The sequence below is a fragment of the Cnephaeus nilssonii genome, assembly GCF_951640355.1.
Source record: "Cnephaeus nilssonii genome assembly, chromosome: 23".
Taxonomy (NCBI): domain Eukaryota; kingdom Metazoa; phylum Chordata; class Mammalia; order Chiroptera; family Vespertilionidae; genus Cnephaeus; species Cnephaeus nilssonii.
Window position 1 is genome coordinate 7,117,590 of NC_137094.1, and position 25,023 is coordinate 7,142,612.

At 44.7% G+C, this 25,023-nt stretch overlaps 1 protein-coding gene across 7 annotated transcripts in view; it reads right to left on the bottom strand.

The window, feature by feature from the left end:
- SDCCAG8 (SHH signaling and ciliogenesis regulator SDCCAG8) overlaps positions 1-25,023 on the bottom strand; it is a 207,459-nt gene that overhangs the window by 91,137 nt on the left and 91,299 nt on the right. For all 7 annotated transcript variants that reach the window (XR_013813108.1, XR_013813109.1, XM_079763610.1 and 4 more), the window contains exon 13: positions 22,632-22,774. Coding sequence is in view for 5 of the 7 variants with exons in the window: in XM_079763610.1 (XP_079619736.1) it covers positions 22,632-22,774 (143 nt within the window). In the remaining 2 variants the exon portion in view is untranslated. The remainder of the gene's footprint in view (positions 1-22,631; positions 22,775-25,023) is intronic.

Genomic DNA, 25,023 nt, shown 5'->3' on the forward strand with positions numbered 1-25,023 from the left:
TGCAAAGACCCAGGGAGGAGAGCCAGCCAGGAGCCGCTGAAAAACTGCAAGAGCTTTGGCAGGACTGGGGGGCTGGGAATGTACATTGTGGGGTGAAGCGAGCACTTGGCGGAGGGGAGATGGAGGAAAGAAGAGACGGGGGGTGCAGGCAGGGGCCAGGACACGCAGCTATTTCTAAGGACTTGTTCCCGAAACAGGGAGCCCGTGTAGGGTGTGAGGCAGGGGTGCGCTGTGATCACACTCTGGCTGAGTGAGGACACGGGGGGGGGGGGGGGGGACAACAGAAGCAGGGGAGCAGCTATTACTCCGGAGCAGCTTCGTGATTGTGTCTCAGGTGGAGTAGACACCAGAGGGAGACCCTGGGACTGACGAGCGTCACATGCGCATTTCAGTCACGTTCAGCCTTAAACTGTCTGACAACTCAAAGGTGTCTGATGCATTACATGGCTGTGTGGAGCAAAGCTCCTGTGTGACAGCGAGGCCCTCTTATATTCTATTTAGCAACACCACGGGTCCACTCACCAGACTAAAGAACAGGGACCAATACGCTCCTGCATGAAACAAATCAGCTCACAATTCTGCCTTTGCATCTTCATATTGTCAAAATATTCCTATTTTCCATCTCTGACTCTTCTGCGTAAACTCATCACTTTGGTCCGTTCTGGCCTTTCCTCTCTGGAAAATATCAGTTTCCTGACATATGCCCAATAGTTAACGCTTCTGATAGGACAACGGGATGCTCTATGTAAAATACACTTAGTACAGCACCGACTCATCACAAGTGTTTACAAATGCTCATTAGTACCACTATGACGGTGATCATTATTCATTCCTAGGAGATGACTACTCATCCGAAGACAAATCTCCTCGAGGAAAGAATAAACAATGTCCTCAGTTTACTGGGGAACGCCACCCAGGAGGAGGGGGCACTCCACGGTGGATATGAGCGTGGGCTTGGCACACACAGACCTGGATTCGAGCCCTGGCGCCCCAGGCTCTGGCTGGGGGACGTTAGCGAGGAACCTCAGTCGAAGGTTCCTCAGTCTTCCCGTTGAATAAGTGATGTTATCAGGGTGAGTGAGATACTCTACGCCAGGGGAGCAGCCATGTCCGGCCCAGATCGACATTTCAAAGGTGTCTAAATTCAACGGATGGACTGGCGCCTGCGTATTTCACTGTGCAACTGATTTTCAACAACTCTTTACAGGTGGAGGCAAAGATGGGCCAGTACGAGATGGAAGAGCTCACGGTCATGTGCTGGGGGTACAGCTCATTGTTCAGCTGCTCTTCAAGTAACAACTGGTGGGCGACAGCTTCTTCCATCCCCCTCCATCCCCCTCTACGCACCTCCCTCCTCCTCCTCCTCCCCCTCCTCTTCCTACTCCCCCTTCCTCCATCCCCTCCCTCCTCCTCCTCCTCCTCCCCCTTCCTCCATCCCCCTCCATCCTTCTCCTCCTCTTCCTCTTCCTCCTCCCCCCTTCCTCCATCCTCCTCCCCCTCCTCCATCCCCCTCCCTCCTTCTCCTTTCCCTCCTCCTCCCCCTCCTCCATCCCCCTCTCTCCTCCTCCTCCCCCTCCCCCTTCTTCCATCCTCCTCCATTCGCTTTCCTCCTCCTCCTTCTCCTCCTCCTCCTCCTCCTCCTCCTCCTCCTCCTCCTCCTCCTCCACCTCCTGACAGTTCTTTGGAAAAGGACTCGCCAGTAGGCTCCAAAATTAAAAACAAAGCTGCCATAACTGTCTTGTTCTAGAATGACTCTAATTGCTGCCGAAACAGAAGTCAGGGTTGATGCTCATGAGAAACCAATGGCATTGACCTCGGGCCTTGTGGGAAAATGAGGGAACACCAGGGCAGGAATTCAATGGCTCGTAGGGCCGCCACGGGCAACATATGGCTACTGAGCACCGACTTGCGATGAGTTGCAGGTGTAAATCACACATGCCGCATTGTGAAGAATTAGAAAAACAAAGAGTAAAGACATCTAATTCATATTGATTACATGGGGAATGGTACTATTTTCTATATAGTGGGTTAAAAAAACTGTGTTGTTAAAATGAACTTCACTTCACAAAGATGGGCCAGTATGAGATGGAAGAGCTCATGGTCATGCGCTGGGGGTACAGCTCATTGTTCAGCTGCTCTTCAAGTAACAACTGGTGGGCAACAGCTTCCTCCCCCTCCTCCTCCTCCATTTTTAAAGTATGGCTATTAGAAAATTTACATTCCAGATGTGGTTTGCATTTTCTGGCTCCCATGATACTTCTGTTGGACGGTGCTGGTCTGAGCATCATTTCTTTGCCTACTTCCCTATAGCAAAGCATCTTTTTTTTTTTTTTTAAATTGTCACTCGAGGACATGCTTAGAGAGAGGGAGACAGAGAGAAACATCGATGTGAGAGAGAAACATCAATCAGTTGCCTTCCATATGCTCACCAACCAGGGATCAAACCTGCAACCCAGGTATGTGCCCTGACCGGGAATCGAACCGGCAACCCTTAGGTTCATGGGAGGACACTCAACCAACTGCGCCATTCCGGCAGGGCAGCAAAGCATCATTTTTAACTCTGATGTTCCAGGAATCAAAATAACCGTGTTGCCTCAAACTGCTGACTTTAAGTGCCTCATTAAGATAGCAAATCTCGTGTTTTTTATACAAAGCAAAAATTATTAAAATAACAGAATTTTTAACACCTGGATACATTTCTCATTTTAGTCACCAGTCACCATTATTTGAAAGGAAAAACAAAGGAGAATTCTGATAGAAAACTAAGACGAGCTAGAGCTGAAGGAACAACACAACTTTTTAAAATTGTAAATCAGATCTGGTTTGAAGCATTTCCCAAAATACATATTCATATTTAAAATTAAATTATAAAGCATATTAAGAACTATTGAATACAGCCAAGATGGCAAATTATAGAAAAATGTCATTATGTACATGGATTACAGACGCCTAGTAATTAAATGTGCATACAATTGGAAAATCTTTATCATTGAATAGTCTTCCCATAATTGTTAAATGGGAAAGAGCGGGTCCTCTGAGAGACTTCCCCCCACAGATTTCTTCCCCGAATCTCCAATAATCATCCTCACATCTTTAACCAATTCTTTGTTGCTAGTAAGAAATGAATACTTTCAAAGTTTACAAGGGGACCATGTTGTCATATTAGTTAGTCAATAGTCAGCCAGATTAATAATTATCCCACTGCCTGGTGAGTTCATCTGTTGCCTTTGTAGCTTTCACTTTTTGCAAAATGTTATCTGCATTTTGTGGAATACAAATAAGCAGATGTATGGTTATAAAACTCTACAAAAATTGCTGGAGTTTATTTGCTGTTAGAAATATAATCCAAGGAACCAGTTGATGTGTCTCTCTCACATCCAGGTTTCTCTCTCTCCCTCGGTCCCTCTCATCCTCCTTTCCACTCTCTCTTAAAATCAATAGAGAAAACACCCTCAGGTGAGGATGAACAAAACAAAAATTATGCCTATTGTTTTGTTTGATGGGCAAAAAAATTGTTTTTAGGTGTGCCACAGAATTTTAGTAATTAGTTTATATATGCCATGAGATGGAAAAGGTTGAAAATCGCTGGTTTAAATAGTGGTCAAAATTGCTCCCTGACATTCGCCTCCCTTTTTGAGGCCTGACTGAATCTAAATGGAATGTTACCAACCTACCTCCTCTGTTTATGAGTGAAAGTGAGGTCGGGCGGTGGCAGGGATGTGGTAAGAAAACAAAAATTCCCACATGATAACTTTCAGTAGTCCTACCGCAAAGTAACTTAGATTAGTTTTTCCTGAAGTATATTCCCCAAAACCTACTTCCTGAAAGAGATGTGGGAATTTAACAGAAAAGGTTCCATAAATCATGTAACTTTGGAAAACACTGAAAACCAAACCCTTTCAAAGTGAGTCACATGTGTTATTAGCATGTGAAAGTCTCTGAGCAGCCCTACTGTCAGGAACCCCATGTAATTCAACTGTCCAAAAGGAACTGATCACAGAATCTACTTTTTTACAACACCCACCCTGTATCAATGACGAATAAAACTCTATTCTGGAACCTGACTTCCCTAGGTTTGGATCCCAAATCCACCACAGGGCAGCACTATAACCTTGGTCAAGATATTAACCTCCATACACCTGCTTTCTTTCTTTCTTTTTAAAAAAAATATAGTTTATTGATTTTTTTACAGAGAGGAAGGGAGAGAGATAGAGAGTTAGAAACATCAATGAGAGAGAAACATTGATCAGCTGCCTCCTGCACACCCCCTACAGGGGATGTGCCCGCAACCAAGGTACATGCCCTTGACCAGAATCGAACCCGGGACCCTTCAGTCCGCAGGCGGACGCTCTATCCACTGAGCCAAACCGGCCAGGACACACCTGCTTTCTTATCTGTAAAATGGAGCTGTGGCAGAATCTATCTGAAAAGGTCGTTTGGAGATTGAGTTAATGTGAACAGTGTACTTGCTCATCACGTAAGCAGTGTGTCCAGGGAACTATCTTTACTACCAACCCCCGGGGAGGTTCCCAAGGAGTTGTAATTGCTGTTTTGTGAGCTAATGCTCTTTGCTTTTTTTGTTTCAAGAACTAGTTACTATGCGCCAAAGTCCAAAAAGAAAATAATTTTCCCTTCAGCAGCACATTGTGCAAGACTTCTTAAGAAATACTTTAATGGGTTTATTCAAATAAGTCATATTATCAACGAAGGCAAAGGGGCTGAATGTGGAAGACAGGGAAGAACACGACTAAAAGCGAGAAGAAGGGGGATCCACTTTTAGCTTCTACTAAAATAACTGTTGACTTTGGGCAAGTTGCTTAGCTTCTCTGCATCTCAGTTCTCATTTTCTATAATGATTGTTGGACAAGATGGGTAGTTTCATTAAATCATCTATTAATGATAATCTCGAGTTAAGAAAAGTTTATAAATCTAAGTACTGTTTTTTAGTCTTTACACACACACACACACACACACACACACACACACACACACATTGTAGTTAAATTAAACTTGTGTCCACTAGTTTTTAGGATACCTAAAAAGAAGAATAATGCCCTACTCACTTTAAAAATTCACAGTGCCTAAGATAGCTGGAATAGAATATACACTCAATAAATGCTGAATGAATGCCTGTTTAACAGCAATCCACCTGTTATCCCTTCATTAAAAAAAATTCAAGACCTCTGTGATGTAAGACACTGTGCAGGGTACAATTAAGTTTTTGTGTTTTTGGAAAGCTCTTAGCTCTACCCATGGAGAGCTTACAATTGAATCCGTGGTATGAATATCAAGTGATGACACTAATTGTTGCCGTTTCTTTTGACTATCTTTTGATTTGAATCCATAATTCACATGAGGTTTATGGTGTTATTTTACAGAGCAGCACCATGCTAGTAGCATCCTATATAATAAAAGGTTAATATGCAAATCGACTGGTCGCTATGATGAGCACTGACCACCAGGGGGCAGACGCTCAATGCAGGAGCTGCTTCTAGTGGTCAGTGAGCTACCACTCAGCCAGAAGCTGGGCTCACGGCTGGTGAGCACAGTGGTGGTGGCCGGAGAGACTCCGCAGCAGTCGGACATCCCTGAGGGCTCTCGGACTGCGAGAGGGAGCAGGCCAGGCTGAGGCCTCCCCCCAACACCGAGTGCACGAATTTTGTGCACCGGGCCTTTAGTTATTATATAAAGGCATTCAGTAACTATGATGAAAGAGATGGAAACATCAGTACATTACAAGAGAAGCAAGTATGTCCAATAAATTGTATGCAAAATTTTAGATTAGATTAATAAGAATATCTATTTGATGATACCTTCTTAACAAATGGGGGAAAGAGGCACACTTTGAAGCTTATTTTAGAATACGGGTTATCAATTTCTTTATTAGAAAAAAATCACCCCGTTTCTTCCAAATAGATAGCCTCAGACAGTCTTGAAAAAAAAGACCAAAATCGTTGATCTCCACAAACCATGTAGACAGAAGTAAACATCTACAACTGCTAATCAAATTTCAGTTCTTTCTTTTCACTGACAAAGACATGTCATGAGTCATAGACATCGTCTCTGAAGTGAAAATGTCCCCGGACACCCCACCCCAGTCACATGTAACCTTGACCCAGTCTGCTCTGTTAGTAGAGTGCTCGCTGAATTTGTTCTGAATATTCAATCTTTGTGAAAAGTGTGCAGAAATTCTTGTGGATAAATTTCTAGACTATTAAAATCTCAAAGTAACTGCGTTTTCATCGTCTTTCCTGGTGATTGCTTCCTAGCAGCTCCGCCCCCACTGGCTTCTCCTTCTCTGTAACGTAAGGCAGAGAGGTGTCCTAGGACAGCAGGGGAGGGCAGGGCCCACGCAAATGGCGAGCACGTGACCAGGCAGGTCTTAGCAAGGAGGTCCTGGGTTTGCAGGGAGAAAGTTTAATTTAATTTTATTTATTTATTTTTATTTTTATTTTTTTATTTTTTTTATTTCTTTATTGATTCAGGTATCACATATTTGTCCTCATCCCCCCATTCCCATCCCACACCCCTCCCCACACACCCCCCCACCCCTCTGTTGTCCGTAACCATTGGTTAGGCTCATATGCACGCACACAAGTCCTTTGGTTGATCTCTCCCCTTTATCCCCACCCTCCCCTACCCTCCCTCTGAGGCCCGACAGTCTGATCCATGCCTCCTTGTTTCTGGGTCTGTTCTTGTTCATCGGTCTATGTTATTTATCATTTCCCCTAGATGAGTGAGATCATGTGTTACTAGAAATACACTTATAAGAAGAAAGTTTAATTTTAATAGGACTTGGAAAGTAAGGAAGGCCCCCTCCCTGCCCCACTGTCCACTGTTCCCATTGTCAATGCTATGGAGTGTGCAGGTGTCTGCCCGAAGGCAGGTCACTGAGGTCAGCGGAAATCAGGGCAACCTCAGCCACAGAACGCAGGCTAGGGATCGTGGTGGGAAATGAGTATTTCGGAGAGCATTATTCCAACCGAAACAAACCAACCAACCGGACTTTGCAAAAGGAACAGAGGCTCCGAACAACAAAAGCAAGCACCAACATCTAGTTCGACGTTGCATATTTCTTAGCTGTTACAGATGCCGCCCAGCAAGGCTCGCGTTTGCTTCCCATATGTGAACAGAACCCGGGCATCACAAGACCCATTTGAATGGAATGTTAACCTTCACTTAATTTTTTTTTTTCCCCTTTTCCTCGCTGACGACACAATTCTAGGATTATCACAACGGAGCTTCTGGCTGGAAAAGAATTAAATTAATGGGTGGATGTAAAAAAAAAAAAAAAAAAGCTTAGAAACTTAAAAAATAAAATAAACAACTTTCAAATCTCTCTCCTTCATGGTGTCAAGAGCGAAGATAAATGTATTTCCATCGCAACTTCCAAACTAAACCCACAGATTACTACCATTATGCTAAGTGTGAGCTACCCCACCGTGCAGTTTTGCTTTGTGGATTTTTACCTTCCTCTGCGAACACTTTTAGCCACTGATCGCACAGCCTTTCAATGTTTTCTGCCTTTTCCTTTAAATAAACTGGCTCTGGCTCCTTCCATCTGGTTCCCCTTCCGTCAGCAGCCCTGCACCTGTTCACACCTCCTCTCCTGTTGGATTCCACTGAACATTCCCTCCTCTGCCAGGCTATTCTGGCACTCGCAACCTTTCTGTCATTCAATCCATCTGTCAGAAGTGAACTTTGTTTACCGCAAGCTTCTGCTTTCTTCTTCAAGAAGCAGAGCCCCTCAAGGTCATTGTCAAACGAACTGCCGGCCTGGATCCCCATCCTCTCTCGCTAACCAGCAGAAGACGAGGTCCTGTGGTGTAATGTACTTGTGACATGTACTTTGGGGTTCGGGAAGACAATGATTTGGAGTCAAGGCAGCGAGAGGGGGTGTCTTAATGATCATTTGTAGAACCAGACAGCTGATATGTACATTTCCTTCACGTGTCTCCGCACTTCTTATTATATCGGGCAGGAACTATATGCATAAGAAGCAAAATAAAAGTTTTAAAGTGAAATCAAAATACCACAAACAAGCTTACACTATGTAAAAATTGTTTCATACTCTATAGCATTAACTTGAGGAATAAATATTTTCACTAATGAATTAGCCAAGGGAAAGAGTATTCCAGTTAAGAAATTTTCCACTGAAATGCTCAAAATGCACAAATGTGTACCATTTCAATTAGGAGCTCTGTATCACACACAGCTCCATCACTGCTTTGGAAAACTTAACCCATACTATACAAACCAATGTATGTAAATTTTAAATTCCATCATTTAAAAAATAAAGTTCTGCTTAAGTAATGTTCAAATATATGCTACCAAACAAACACAAAATCTATCTAAAGAAATATAAGTTGTATCAAATGGCCATTCTGAGAAAAAAAGAAACTCCTAGAAATTAGGTGAAAATTCATTCTGTTATCTACAGCTATCAAGTATTCACCCTCCTTCATAAATAAGATGTAAAATCACTTTATGTAGAATTATCAGTATTTTAGACAATCAGATTCTTTATGAAAAAAATCATTTGATTCAAATGCCTTAATAAGAAAAAGGGAGATCACTCTGCAGGAGAAAATATATGGCAAAAATTTTATGGAACTTCATTCATAACGCTGCTGTTATATTATGAAGAATTATCTCAAGAACTAATCTCATTGCATATGTTTTTATTAAGTAAAATTAATCAAGCCTGTAAAATTTTTGAAATTTTTTGGAAAAGATAAAAATGTAAGCTTCTTGCATTGACATAAAATTAAAAGCAGATTTTATTAATAAAAGCGGTCTAAAATACATGTAATTGAAAACTTGAAGTTTAAGGTTTTGATAAATTAAATATTTATAATGTATTAAAAATATTTTATCAGAGCAGTTTTTCAGATGTGTTAAAAGAAAATTATTGTGATGCTAAATATAAAAGCAAAAACAAAAGAACAGGAAGGAAAGCTTCAAATCCAAGTAAAGAGACATTCTTTTCAGCTTATTTCAATTTTACTACTCATCTCCAAAGTCCCCGATAGCCTATAATCGTTCTTATGTAATATGTATACACAGAATTTAATATATGGACTTTGAAACCAAAATATGTTTCCTAAGAGGTGCTTTCTCTTTCATCTTCCTGAAACATACTTTCTAAGTAATTTCTCTTTCTGTGGAGGAGGCTTCAGAAATCCTATCTAATTTGCCCAGCGAGTTGGTTCCCTCTTTCCTGGGTATTTATTTTCCCCTTTCCTGCCGGCCCTGCTTGGTCACCTGGCCCCCTGCTTCTGCATAGCATGGGAAGGGGACTGGTAATCTGATCACTTGCATGGTCTGATTTGCTGTAGAAAGGGAAGAACTATTAGCAAATCGCTGGTTTAATAGAGGCTGCCGAAAGCACCGTGCAGCAACTCTTCGTACGCAGCAAATTACATTTCAAAAACACACGAGTAGGCTTGTTATGGAGAATTTGTACGGTAAGAACATAAACAAATGAAAACCACTCCGTTGAACATCACGTATAGTCACGCACAGATGCATGAATGTACACACACACACACACACACACGCACACACTTTCTCCTCCCTAAATACGGAAGAGAAAGAAAAGGGAAATAATAGCATGATTACTTTGACAAATGGATCATTTCAGGGATTCAGGGAATACTGTTTCTATTTATCTGCCTGATGGGTAACGTGCTTATATTATCCTTTAAATAGAAAAACCCGGGAAAAGTTTTAGGCAGTTGGATGCCAACACCTGAAACACACGTTTTACAGGAAAAACACAGCCTGGAAGCCACGCTGCCAGGTTGCACAGGGAACAGAAGAGCCGTCCTAAGGGCGCTGGGGGTGAAGACAAGAGCTGCCGTCCCTCCCGTTCTTTAATATCAGCTTCACGGAAACAGCAGATGGGCGTGGGCTGGGAGGTAAAATATTTAAACTCCTTCATAAAGATCTGACCTTCATTCCTCTGCATTCTGACTAACGGTCCCGCTTTTCGAAGAATGGCACACGAAGGGAACACAGTTCGTTTTGTCTGGTTTCTTGCTTTTTCTCCCTATCTCCTCATGAAGCCTTTGAACAAGAGGGGGTACTCCTCCTTCCACCCCCTTCCTCCATTACCTGGAGGCCACACCTTCTCTGGGGGGTGGAAATGTCTGCGGGGCTGCAGGACAAAGAACCCATCAAGGGGGGAACGCATTTGCAAGATTCTGCTGAGAGTAAGAGGAGACGAAGAGACGGGAGTGACAAGTTTAAATCTGCCACGATCATTTACTAATGTGCTGCTGCTACATCAAATAAGTCTAATTTTTCTGACAGCACCAAATTAGATTTATTGCAGAAACTGCTGCATAAATAGCATATGGCTATGTTATACCACCTATTTCAAATCCTGGGGATGCCCCCTCCTCCCCCTCCAAAATGAATAAATTGAGCCAAGCTACAAACCTCCTGCAAAAAAAAAAAAAAAAAAAAGGGAAGAAAGAAAGAAAGAAATATACCAGTTCAAAAACAGATGTAGGAGATCTGGATTTCTTTGTTCAAGTACTAGTTTAAGCACGAACGGCCCAATTCTATATTTAAAAAACACCTGTCTCCCTACTCAGCTATTAAATTGAACAGGTCAGGTTGTCTTTCTTCTTTCATTTACTCAGAAGGACTTACTTTTGGTTTCATGGTTTGGGACTCTGCATGATGCTTAACACTTGGATGTCCAAGCCACAGTTACCCGGGCAGGGAGAGCAGGGCCGGCGCCTAGGCATCAAGCACGGTCTAAACAGGCGATGGGAGACCGGGGGGCACACACACACACGCGTCTTCGGGTTGTTTTTCCGGTTTCACTTGCGAAGGACACGTGTGGTGGGAAGCCGATCAGCTCCCCTTTCGAACGGTCACAGTCGCCTGCATCCTGCAAACCCTCTGATGCATAAAATATCTAAAGTGACCATTCCACGTGCCATGAGGACGGCAGGGCCGCGCAAGCAGCGGAAAGCTAAGTTGCGTGGGAGCCGGGCTGAAACCCGCACACAAACCGCCCGCCCCCCCGACGGCCAGACAGCTCTTCCCGTCTCCATCCCCGCCCGCCACTGTGCTACAACTCGGCTCCGTGCTTCCTTCGGAACAAAAGTTTCAGTCCTTGCGAAGACGGGAAAGACGTTGCAAGGTCTTCTCTCAGACCAATGGGCACACCACTGCCAACATCATGGCACTCGGCTACCCGCAGGCGCGCGCTCGGTGGTCAGTCCTCCCAGCTGCCCTATCTGTTACTGTCTGATTAGTTCTGCTAAGGAACCCCTCCCCTGCCAGCTTTCCGTGCCATCTGTTCCGTACATGATGGCTGCTGCCCAGCAACCCAGCACTGCCCTCCTACCTGGCACCCGGCTACCATCCTTACCCCAAAGTGCTAACACAGGTTCGCGCTGCTGGCAGAGGCAGCCTTTCATTACGACTACATTGACAAGAGCAGGGTTGCTTGTAATTTCTCTTTTATCCTGATTTTGATTGTACAACCACCTCCCACTGATTCCGTTTGCTCCAGTTTTGTTGTTCACAGATTTTCCTCTCCACATTAATCTCCCTCTGGCATGTGCCCGCATCTGTTCCCTTTTTTATTATTAATTTTCAAATTCCCACCATTTTTGACAAAAAGGAGGTAATCTACACTCTGTTTCTGCCCATTTCATTTTCTTTAATTTGGAAGATAAGGGTGAGCGCCTGCCAGCGAAGTTAATTCTCCGTTAACAGTTTATTTGCTGGCATCCCCAGGCCTTTGTATATGAGTCACAGACAGGAAGGAGTGTGGACTGAATGACAACGGCAGAGCCGCCGCCGTTCCTGGGTTTCATGAAAAGCAAACACAGGAAGCAGCATCTAAAAAGTTTATTAGTTGCCCGAGTTGCCTCGTGCTGTCCTTCTTTCTCCCACTTCTCACAGATGATTAATTTCTTTGTGCAAATCGGTGTGTGTGCGGGGTTTGGGCTCCTCGGTGGACAGCGGGTCTATTTCCACCGTCCGTGACTCTTATTGTTTCTTAATACAATTATCGTCTTTCCTCAACCCAGCCCTTGCGGCCTGATGCAGTAGCGAGGGACTCGGAGGAAATGCTTTTATTCCAGAGCAGGTTCAGAGGGAACTGCCATCGCGCAGCAGAGCGGAGCTGCTACCGGAGGATCTTGTTGGACGGACGGTGAATATCAGGAGTGGCTGGTGGTTTTCCTCTAAAGACACAGAGTCAGAGAACCGCACGTCCTGTGTGGAACGACAGACTCTGTGTCCCCCTGGCCCACGTCCCCACCTTGCCAAAAAGGACTCGAGTGATTTGATCGTGCCTCCGTGGCCCTGGAGTGTTCGGGCCTGAGCACTGCCCTGTGGCTGCTATTCGTTGACTTCATATGAATTTATATAATAATATGATAATAGCGCTGGAGCCCCCCAGACCTGGTGAGGGTCGGTGCCTTTCACTCTCATGTGTCCTCAGGAAATCACAATGAAGACACGCAGGGAATGAAGGGCAGGAGGACACTGTCCCCAGGTGACAGAGGAGAATCAGAAACAGCCAGGACCGGCGACAGATCCAGCGACGCCCGGCCTGGTGGCCCCACTTCAGCCGAGCGTCCAGAAGACCGGCAGCTCTCGAAGACTGCCCCCCACTTTTAATGCCTCATCCTCAACCCCCCAACCCCCACCGTTGTAGACATTTCAGGAGTGGCTTGTTACTTTCACATACTTCTTTTGATGGTAGAGTCATATTTATAATAAGGACTCCCTCCACACGGGGTGCATTCTTTCGATAAACCCCCGCCCCTGGTCAGAAATAGGTCCTCGGAGGAGACACGATGCCGGTTCTGAGGGATGCGGGTACCCTGGGGGGAGGAATCTCTTTGGTACCATGCCCGTTTCTCCTCACCTTCCCCATCACCAGTTAGATGGATGCTCAGCCCTCCACAGGGCACCTAGGGGGCTGGGAGAGGGCACTGGAGTTAAGGTGGCTCAGCCTTCCCCTCGGCGGACACCTGCTTTGCAGCAGCTCCCAAATGTCTCTGAGCCATGCGGTGCCCACCCCGAGTCCCCGGGACTGTGCTTAGGGAGCGGCGTTCTCTGCTCGGCCAAGCCGACAGAGCAGTAGCTTCGTACCAGTGTGTTCACTGGGACGGGGCCGGGGCCCCCAGGGACACTGTCCACGACAGACCCTGATACTGGGGGGTCTCCAAGCCTCTTCTTCCTCTGGTTCCTTAAAATCAGCTCTGATGCCGGGATCTACCAGCCGATGAGCCGCTGCCTCAGGGAAACATTAACAAGTGAGCGATGCCTAACAATTGGTCTCACCGACACCCCCAGTTAGGAAGAGGTGCCTGAGAGGGGATTGAACATCGTTACAGGGGTGATGTTTCCATACGTCCTTCCCCTCAAGTTCGTGTTGCAGATCAGAGCTTTCTGTTACAAAAACACTCCTACCTCGGGCTCCGAGGATCCCAATTTCAGGCTTTGTTTTTCGCTCCTGTTTTCACTGAACGTGGTGCTCATTGCTGAGTCAGGCCCGGGGTGCGGGCAGCGCCTTCTCCATTGCCTCTGGGCCCCCACCATGTGCCAGGCTGTGGGCCTGGGCGGCAGGAGAGGGACTCACTGCACACACATATTTGGGCTCCAGGCCTGAGAGGAGGGGGGCAGGGACATTGGGCAGAGCCCGCGGAGACGCGTCCTGGCAGCCTGTGATCTGGCCTCCCGCCCCGGGCCACGCGGGGACCCGGGTGCTCAGCCCTTCAAACAGGCAGAGGGGCGCAGGCACCGGCCACGGGGTGTCCATCAGACAACACGAAGCGCCTTTTCCCCCCTGGCTGCGACAGCCCGCTCGCTCTGGAACGGGGTAAGGCGAGGAAAAGAGGACGCAACTTAAAACAGGACCCAGGCCATCTATTTTGAGACTCGAGGATGTTGGTTGCACATATATCCACTTAAGATTATTTTTGACATGTTCTCTGCCTAATTTATTCATGCAAGGAGAACAGGAAAAAACGCGAGTTTAACTTTTAAAGGGAACTTTAGACTAAAAATTCTTCAATAAGTGCAGAAGGGAAAAAAAAAAAAAAAGATCAAGTTCCCTGTTATACTATGCCATACAAGTGAAGATAGACTGAAGTTTGGTCTTTATTTTATTTTATTTTTTAATATATTTGTTATTGACTTCAGAGAGGAAGGGAGAGGGAGAGACAGAAACATCAATGATGAGAGAGAATCATGGATCGGCTGCCTCCTGCGCGCCCCACACAGGGGATGGAGCCCACAGCCCAGGCATGTGCCCTGACCGGGAATCAAATGTGACCTCCTGGTTCATAGGTCGAAGCTCAACCACTGAGCCACGCCGGCCGGGCTGTTCTTTATTTCACTTTTAAAATTTATTTTTATTGTTGACAGTTTTACAGATGCCCCCTCTTTGGCTCACACTAGCTGTCACCTGAAGACGAGTGCATTTCCTCCTTAATTCTCCCTACAATAAGGAGGAGAGGGAAACTTACTCATCCTTTAGGAACCTGCTAGACTTCCCCTGCTGCCAACGTGGGGATGGAGATGGAGATAAAAGAGGCCCATGAACCAAGATTCCTGAGCCATAGAAGAATTTCTGTTCCACTCTGAAAGCTGTTTTGTGCTTATTTCTGAATAGGAGTTGTGAGCACGGGATCTGGAGTCCGAGGGACCCAGTTCGACCCCGCCTCCTCTACTCCTCCCTCCTTCCGGGCTGTGTGACGTCACGGGCTGTGTGACGTCACGCCTCACCCCCCTAGGACCCCATGTCCTTGGACTTGCTGTAGGGGTTGAGAGGACAGGGTGTCTCCAACTTCTGTGTAAAATATCCTCTTAAAAAACATTTCCAGTCCTTGGCAAAGCATTCACTTTGTGAAATGAAATAAAAAGTCAATAATATTGTCATCACTAAGTATGGTGTCAGATGGGTACTTACGAGGTGACCACTTCAGAAGTGATACGAACATCTACTTTCTAAGTGGTACACTAATATAATATTTGAGTATTTGTTTAAACTCACATAACACTGCATTGTATTTCAGCTGTAATCAGAAAATAAATTTTTTAAAAATGAATTACTAGAAAAATTTTAAGATAGCCAATACAGCCCTCTGATCATGCACTCGGATACTGTGGCAGTTTAAAAGAGGGACAGAAGTTTCCAAATACTCTCAATTTTTGTATGCGTCTCGTGGCAGACAAGGTAACACCCAGCCCAGGGCTTGGCATGTGCTAGATGTTCATGTATGCACCCTTTCATCTCTCTCTCTATTCTGAGGATGCTCTGAATAAAACCACAAAGCCCCTTGGGACTGGCCACATGCCACAATGGAGACCCTCTCTCTCAAACCAAAGGAGCAGATCTAATCTTCCCCCTCCTTCCTCTTCAAGCCATTCCTCAAGGGAAAACCGGAGACTCCGCTTAACAGACCACAGAGGCAGCGGAGGGGACACCTGCTGCTTTATTTCCCCAGGACCCCGGAAGCCTTCCCCTTACTCTGGGGGTCCTGGGAGGCCGCCAGCCCCAGCACCCACAAGGGGGTGCGTGCACGTGACTCAGTTTTGAAACCTGAACTGCAGCTCTTGAAACTGGAAGTGAAGTCACTTCCTTACGGTCTGAGGTCAAGGGCATTTCCTTGCCCTAACGGTTTGGCTCAGTGGACGGAGCGCCGGCCTGCAGACTGAAGGATCCCGGGTTCCATTTCGGTCAAGGGCGCATGCCTGGGTTGTGGGCTTGATCCCCAGTAGAGGGCGGGCAGGAGGCAGCCAATCAAAGATTCTCTCTCATTGATGTTCTATCTCTATCTCCCTCTCTCTTCCTCTCTAAAATCAATAAAGTTATATATGTGTATATATTATATATGTATATAATATACATATACACATGTATGTATGTATACTGTGTATATCTACACTAATAAAAGAGAAATATGCAAATTGACCATCACTCTGCTATGCCCACCAGCCAATCAGGAGGGAATATGCAAATCAGAAGGACAAAGATGGTGGCTGCCCAGCTGCTCCAGGCATGGAGTGGCCGGGCGGGGCAGGATGCCTGCTATGAGAGGGAGGGCAGGGGTGAAGGGATCTATAGGAGCAGCACTCTGGCCACAGCAAAGACGAACACTGGGGACTCCGGAGTCTGCAGCAAAGACGGCAGACTCTGGCTGGAGTCTGCAGCAAAGGCAGCAGACTCCGGCCAGAGCGAAGGCCTGAGTCCCCGGTGCCAGAGGAAAACTGGTGCTGGAAGCCAAGGGAAGGAAGGCCTATTGCAAGAATCTCTTCATGCAATGAGCCTCTAGTGTGTGTGTGTATATATATATATGAAGGGCAACTCCTTTGTCTTCTATTCAGGCGACTCCGTGGTGTGAGAGAACCGGACAGAATGAACCAACATGCCAACAGAAGTCAGGCCCTGCAAATGACAGTTAGAAAAGGACAGGAAACTGGCGTCACCCCGAGTCCCTGGTCCAGAAAACGCCCAGGCCAGCTGCACCTGGATTTTACATGGTCTGGCTGTCAAAGGAAGTGGTTCTCCGTCCACAGCAGGTCTGAGAAAAAGACGCAGACTCAAAGGCGTGTTTCGATACAGGTAGGTACGGAGAAGCCTCAGTAAGCAGTTAGTGACCATCACAGCCATCCAAAGCTGCTTGTTGTCAGAGGCGTCCTGCAAAGTGATCGGCCCACACGGATGGAAACGGTCGTCTTGGGAGAGGAATTTAAATCCTGTGGCTCTTCAAAGATCTTAGAACATGTCAAAAACAAACAGGAAGGCACTCCCGCTGTTTTATGGAAATGCAGTGAAGAAGTGGAGGAGAATGACAGTTGCTCTATAATATGTGAAGTGACTACGGCAAGTGACGAGCCAAAGGACAGCTTCGTAGGAAAAACCCACGCCAAGACCGAGCCTCGCTGGCCTATTTATACCAGTGCTGGGAGCAGCCAACGCTTCTTTCTGTGGTAAATTTATGTGACTGACGCGCTCAGCTGTATGTCGGGACCAGTTGCGTGAGCCCCCTCCCTACTAATCCGCACTGCGTTACAGCCTGATGGGTGACAGCACGGCTTTGTAAGCAAATTGCTGCGTGACCCTAGATGAACCATTTTAGTTCTCTGGGGCTCAGATGCACTCGCTGTAAAACAGGGAAAAGCTAGTCTATTATTGTTCTTTAAAGAGCTACTATACGTCCCAGGCACCAGGCAGGCCCTAAGATGCATATATCCTTAACCTCAGACATACATGCATTTAGATATTTAAATGGTAGGCTGCATTTAACTTACTCTTGTACACACATATGCACCTCCCAAATGCCATTGCCCTCTGCAATTTCCCATGGAGTTCCCTTCATTCCCATTTTCCTGTATCCCAGTGCTACCAAGGTCAGTAAGAAGTTATCCATCCCTCTGTCCCTCTGTCCCTCTAACACCTTACCTGGAATCTTCCTTCTGGATCTTATCATTTGTCTTACTACCGGAGGCCCGGTGCATGAAATTCATGCACTCGGGGGTGGGGTGGGGGGGTTGTCCCTCAGCCTGGCCTGCACTCATGGGGAGCGGGCCTAAGCTGGTAGTCGGACATCCTTAGTGCTGCCGCGGAGCGGGGAGAGACTCCCGCCACCACCGCTGCACTGGCCAGCCGTGAGCCTAGCTCGGGCTTCTGGCTGAGCACTGCTCCCCCTGTGGGAGCACACTGACCACCAGGGGCAGCTCCTGACGTTAAGCGTCTGCCCCCTGGTGGTCAGTGCGCATCATAGTGACCGGTCGTTCCACCCATTGGTCCATTTGCACATTAGCAAAGGCTAATATGCAAATAGACCGAATGGCAGAACAACCAGTCACTATGATGTGTGCTGACCACCCGGGGGCATGCGTGGAACATGGCGGGCATTCGCCACAGCGGGATGGTGGAGCAGGTGAGCAGGAGTACCAGAACAAGGCGGGGCGCCGGCGCCAGTCACTGTCATTGGGGTGAGCCTCTGGTGGTTACTGAAAATTCTTTGCTCTCACGCACTGCGGTCTCACCTGGTGCTCGCACCCACTGCCATCACCCAATGCTGGCCCTGATCACTCGGGGGTGTGAGCAGCAGCTGCTGGCCCCAGGCGCCCCTTGGGCTTCTCCACCTCCCCCTGCTCCTGAGGGGAGATCAGGGCCAGCAGCCGCCTCTTGCACCGCTGCCAGCGATGGCCCCAGTCACTTGGCGCCTTCAGTGGGTGTGAGCGGGGCTGGAGCTGCAAAAGAAGGTGAGGTTCCCACAGGCTAGAGAAGGCTAAGGGGTATTTTAGGTGTGCAGAGCAGTAAAAGGGGAGAAAAGTCCAAAAATTCAAGGGCGCTGCATCTGCTTAAGTCTGGCCTGAAGTCAGCATGGGAGAAGATGGAAATGGTGGCGATGAAATAACACGGGAAGGTTGGGAGCCCTTGGGGAGCCTGCCATGCTGAGTGGCCGGGACATCGGGAACAGTCCGCGAGGCACCATGGGAGGGCCTGAGAGCAGGTGATGAGATCAAGGAATACTCACTTGGCAGTGGTTGGCGGAGCAGATGAGAAGAATGTGAGCGACTATTTCATACCTTATCGAGGTCAGCCTGAATCATGAGGAATGCAAATGGTGGGTATGAAGGACAGTCTATGTCCTTCAACCTCAGGAAACATCTTAAACAAAGGGCACTCCACGCAATTTAAATGCCTAACACCTGGAAAGTGGAACTGCACGATACACTGTGTTAAATCATTGTTAGAGTCATTGACGACCGGAGCCAAAGGAAACCTAGAAATCATGCAATCTAACCTCGATTCATAGGGAAGCAAGCAGGTTCAAAGAATGAAGTAACTTGTCAATAGTTGCAAAGACAGTGAATGCCGGGGGGAGATACTAAAACCCAGTGTCCCCAATCCTGGGGTGCTGGGGGCCGCCCCTCAGAATAGTGTGTGGTTGTCATTGTTTGGCTAAGGCAGCCCCGATGCCTTCTGTAGCCTTTGCTTATCCACTGCAGGCCCGTCAGCCTCCGTGGCTCTCCGCACCATCCCTGCCCCGGACTACGATGGTGCTTATATTCTACATGGGCCCTGCCCATCCTCTTCTCCTTAACCAACTTGTCTCCACGTTGCCTTTTTTTAACAATATATTTTCTATTGATTCAGAGAGGAAGGGAGAGGGAGAGAGAGAGAGAGAAACATCAATGATGAGGGAGAACCATGGATCGGCTGGCGCCTGCACCCCCCACACTGGGGATCCAGCCCGCAACCCGGGCCTGTGTCCCGACCAGGAATCCAACCATGACCTCCTGGTTCATAGGTCGACGCTCAACCAGAGCCACACCGGCTGGGTTCACGGTGTCTTTTAATTAATTGCCCTTTGAAGTACACATCTGAACCCATATTAGTTCAAGCTCTCTTGACTTCTTGCATTAAACAGCATCTCCTGAGTGTTTGTAAATACGTTAGGCTTTGGGGACCATACTCAATTCTGCCCTGGTGGTGCCATTGCAACAACATAACGGAATCTGTGCCCACTAAAACTTTATTATGGGTGTGTAACTTTTATGGGCCACAAATTATGATTTTCCCTTCTCCCCACAACGCTTTAAGAGTAGAAAGCCGTTCTTAGCTCAGGGCTCATACAAAAACAGAAGATGGGTCAGATTTGGGCTGTGGTTGCTGACTGTCCGAACCGGTCTTCCTGTTCCCGCATGAACTCTCAAGTTCCCTCTCCACACTGCTGACGGGGTCAGCCTCCCACGCACAAGCTGATCATGTGGGGAGCCCTGCTGACGATAGGAGAGTAGCCCAGTAGTTCATGCGCGCTCCCATCTTTGCCTTCGCACACATTGCTCCCTGCAGCTGGGAAACTTCCCCCACATTCTTCCACTCTGAGAACTCCTACTCCTGAACTATTAACAAGGTCACTGCCAGACAGCTCCTCTTCCAGGCAGTCTTCCTGACTGCCACCTTCACTTCCAATGCCAAAGGAGCCAGCTCTCCTCCCACGTGCTCCTGTGGCCACCTTCATTCCTGTCGTTGCACAGTTATCACACACTATTATACTGTGTGTATCTAGCTCCGTAAGAGAGTGCGAGAGTGGGAGCAACCTAAGGTGGGACCTGAATCTTTTTCCTCTATGCCAAGGGCCAAGCAATAAAAGTAGTAAAAGATAGTAGGTGCTCAATTAATTATTTGTTGAATAAGTGAATGTCATACTTACCAGCTGGGTCTTTCAATAAATGTTAAATTTCTATTTTTTTAAGTCTAGTTAATCAATAAAGGGAGATACCAAAAAAAAAAGTGATAGAATAATTTTCCTTTCAGATTGATCTACAGATTTCTACTCCAGTTTTTAAATTTCATTTGCCTGGAAGATTTGGATTCTTATTTCATTATTACTTTATAACGTGGTTTTCACATTCAATTTTAAACTTTGTTCAGAATATGACATTCAAAATGTTGATGTTAAGAATAAATGAAGAGCTATCTGTATGGGATTTATTTCTTTCAGCTGGAATATATGGGGATGGGGGAAAGAGACACCCATGTTTCCCAGACACACACTTGAGAATACTGAATCAATAAAGAATGATGAGGGGAAGTAAACTCTAAAAAAAACCTCAAAAAGTGAATCAGAAATATTTAACCCCACAACCAAGTCACATTTTCAGTGCAAAAGAGAGATATATATATAGCCCCTTACACGTTTATTGCCACTTTTACATTCCTAGGTTTTGTAAAATATGGAAGCCTAAAATGCTTACAAAACAATACCACACCTAGAAAACAGGGAATCACGCTGTATTTCCTGTAAAAGTAGGGGAGGTTAAATTTTTGTAACTTGGTGTAAATAAAGCTCAGTAGAAAAAGCTTTCTACAGAAGCCAGAAAAACCGTTTTCCTTAAGAACAAAAGAATTCGTTACCACTAGTCACTTGCAGAGTTGCTGTATCTTAATATGCTCTCCTTGCAAGAAATTGATCTTGTCAGATGGTACAAATGGGCATCTCGCAGGAAAACTCTCCACGAACTACAACTTCAGAAATTAACTCTCAGAATAAGACAGGGGGGCAAAGCCGGTATTAATATTTATTTACTGAGGCTCGGCCACAGGGAGGCATGAAAAGCTGTCCTATTTCTGGGGTTTGGTGGGGCCGAGCACACAAATGGCTGCTTCTCAATAGAAGTCTGACAAGAAAGACTGTTCGCTATCCTGATGGAACTGAATTCCGAAACAGCGATGCTGACATAACCATAGGGGCTCTGTTAACGTTGCATTCTCAGCTCTACAGAACAACGCTTTAAGTGGGCATTCAAAGAACCATTATTATTCTGCAGTATTAAGCAATTTTTTTGTCATAAAAGTGCTTTATCTATTGGGATTGTTTTTTCCAGATATCACACATGTAGAAATGATGTACGTTCTTTCTTTCCTCCTCTCTCTCCTTCTTCCTTCTCCTTTTCTTTCATTGTTTAAAGGGGAAGTTGGCACTATTCCATTTGGAATATTATCGTAACAAAATGTGTGTGTGTGTTTTTTTTAACAAAGTTTGATTTTAACAGAACGAGAGACATCTTGACACTAGCCTAAAACTTTGGGAGGTTCACCAACCTCCAGAATATTTTTTTTCCCCCAAAAGCAGGCTGTTCAAGTGGTGTTTTTCTCCATCTGTTATCATACCGTGCTCGGAATTACATGCTCATATTTAATGGGAAAGAGATCAGTCCCCTTTCGTAGTTTAAATTCAACATATTACTATGATTAGAAGACCAGTGTTTTTCTAAATGATGAACCAAACCCACTCTTACAAATCGACATGTGTATTTAGACAAAGTTCTCCCTAAAAGCTGAAAAACTCCCCAAACTGAAGAAACCCAAAGGCTTGACCTGAAAATGGAAAATTATACTAAAACCGAAAGTGAGAAGAAACCACTTACAGGATAATGAGAAATATCTACGATCACAGTTCGACTTTTTCTCTGCTGTATTTCTGTGTCTGTGTGTGTGAGTTCAATATAGCAAATTATACAATGTTTGCTACCAAAAATACCTTATTGTAATTTGGGGCTGAGTTATGTGTTTACTGATGTTTTATGACAATGCTACTCATATCACAATACCCCTTGACAGAAACAATCGGCAGTGAGACCAGGATGGTGCAAGCCTGGTTATAATAATGCTTTAAATGTGAACAGTGCAATCAATTTCATCTCAACACCTTAACCTCCTTAGGACCCAGGTTCCTCGTTAGTAACGGTTCCATCTCAATTTGCATCTCAGGATGCCTTTCATTTTGCCTCTTTTGCCACTGACAGCGTCTGATTACTTTCCTACATATATTCCTGGGATCCTTCAGAGCGGCATTTTTATTAGACACAGGATTAACACGCGAGGCGGTGGTAGGAGAAATATGTCACGTTGCTTGTATTGATGGAGAATCGCCTAAATATTTGAGCATCTTTTGGGACAGATCAGTAACTCCCTGCCACACTCATCACTCACATGTCTGCGTGTTTTGCTTCTCTGCCTGAGACGAACTCCAACAACTGCTTGGAAGCCTGTGGCCACCACCGGTGGGCTGAACTGGGGGCCCCGGCGGGGAAGGGGGTCAGGGGGTGCGGAGCGGGACCCGGGGTACCTGGTGTGGTGCAGCTGGCGCTCGGCCTCGCCCAGCCGCTCTGTCAGTGTCAGGAGCTCCTCTCGGGCCCCCGCCGCCTTCTGCTGCTCTCGCTCCACGTGCTGCTTGCTCTCCCTCAGCTCCAGCGTCAGTCTCTCTATTTCCTTAGGCGGAGAGAGAGGCAGGGAGAAGGCATCCGGATAAGACACAGGCACTGGATTGCAAAACTGCCTCGTTTGGTTTTTGCCATGAATTTCAATGTGATAAAAAAATTATTAGAAAATGTAGGCTAGCGTCCATTTGGTGACAAAGGGAATTAGCAAAGCCAAAAATGCACATTAGTAAGGAGGTTTGTGTTTTTTGTGGGTTTTTTTTTTGGACCATAAGATGAAGTCTAATTTGAAAGATGAAATGATTAAATGAGAGTAGTCAAAATGGGTAATCTGTACTTTCATTCGAAGGCTCAGTCCCTTTAAAAATAATCTGAACTTAAAATGTCACTGCTTTTACAACGTAGCATTTCTGTCTGTGAGAGTACATCAGATACATGTCAGGATTAACATCAACGATGTGGTTCCCTCCTGAAAGATACATTTGTGATTTTTATTTGGATATTTTGAAAACCAAATTAAAGGGTAATATAATTTAAGACATGTTTTAGAAAAATGTAAGGTATAAAAGGAGGTATCATGACGATGCTAAATATTATTTAGAAAAAAATGATTTGGAAAAGAATACAGCATGAGAACCTTTGAGCATTTAGAGTGTATAAGATTTCTGAGCTAAAATAATATTACATTAAAATTGCATTATAAAAAAGCAACAAAAGTACTCTCAGTTAGTAAATATAAACATCTAAAATATGTGAACATTTATGTTGGTTAATTTCTTAGTCTTGGGATGAAGTTATCTTTATCTTGCTGAAACTCAAATATTTCAAAGCAAAAATGCTTACATAGAACATAGTTTTAAATAATTTATACATTACAGTAGAAACATTTATTGATTATAGAACACCTATAAAAATTGTTAAAGCTATAAATATTTATGCTATTAAAATAAGAAGAAAAAAAAAGGGAGAAACATTTTCAAATTCAGCAGAAAGCAAGAAACAATTTTTAAAAAATGCAACCCCCTTTTAAAAAACAAAACCCTGCCCAGGCAGATTATTTTAAACTTCATATTTAAGTACACTTAAAATTTCCTCACATCAGTACTTAGTATTCAGAACAATTTCCAACTATATTTAATACATCAGGCAAGAAAAACTAAATAGTTCTTTCTGTAACATTTATTTCACTATAAGTATTCAGTTTACCCCCATCAAAACCACATATTACTAACAATATAATAAAACAGCTTCTTACAAGTACTCAAGTATTGTTTTAACTTTAAAAAGCTATGTAATAATGAGTATATCATTTTCATCTGGAGTACATTTTCTGTATCTTTCAGATTAGAATATGAATAAAACTTATTTGTTTCTTTTAAAAATATTTTAAACTGTTCAAGTTATACCAATATATTTCATCTCATAATTAAATAGATGAAAAAAACATAACAGAAAAATCTATTGTTTTGTCTAACATTGTGAAATAAAAGCAAAGAAATACAAAATTTAAGTTATATATTGCCTTTAAAATTTAAAAATCCATTCTTTCATTTTTTTTTACACAGTGCTATACATAAGACATTGCACTATGTTGAGCTCAGTTTCCATCTCTTCTACACGCAGAATTTAACTATTCAGTTGCATGAGACACACACACACAAAGACTAATAAAATACAAAGCATATAACAAATAAAAACAAAGGAGTATTAGAGAAAACCTGCGCTTTAAAAGGCCAGATTAGGAAAATATTAGCATGGGCAAGACAGTGGGAATGCAGGTAAGGGCACATTAGCCTGTGGGATGATAGGTTAGACCACATTATGAAAGGCCTTGAATGCTAGATTAATAAAACTGTATTTTTCTTATATAGAATGAGGAGATGTTAATGGTTTAAACAGGTATGCAATATGAGAGAAACTGAGCTTAAAAAATAAACTGGATCGATGTGTGTGATCAATTTAAGATGGCGGAGACACCAGCAGGGAGATCACACACAGTTGCAATATTACAGACTGAGGAGTAGAGACATAGTAAAATATATATTAAAAACAGAAATATAAAGAGAACATGTGAGTTTATGGAAATGAAAGGAGAGATATCAGGAGACATCAAAGATGACTCCAGGATTTTGAACTGAGAGGATCCAAAAAAGAATGACAGAACAGAAAATGTAAAAGATTCCAAACTCTCCTAAAAAGAAAAGATGCGATGATTTTTATAAGCAATATACAACAACAACATAGGAAACCTTATGCTGATAATGAGGTTTTAAGTGTAAATCATCTGCTTTCTTAATCTCA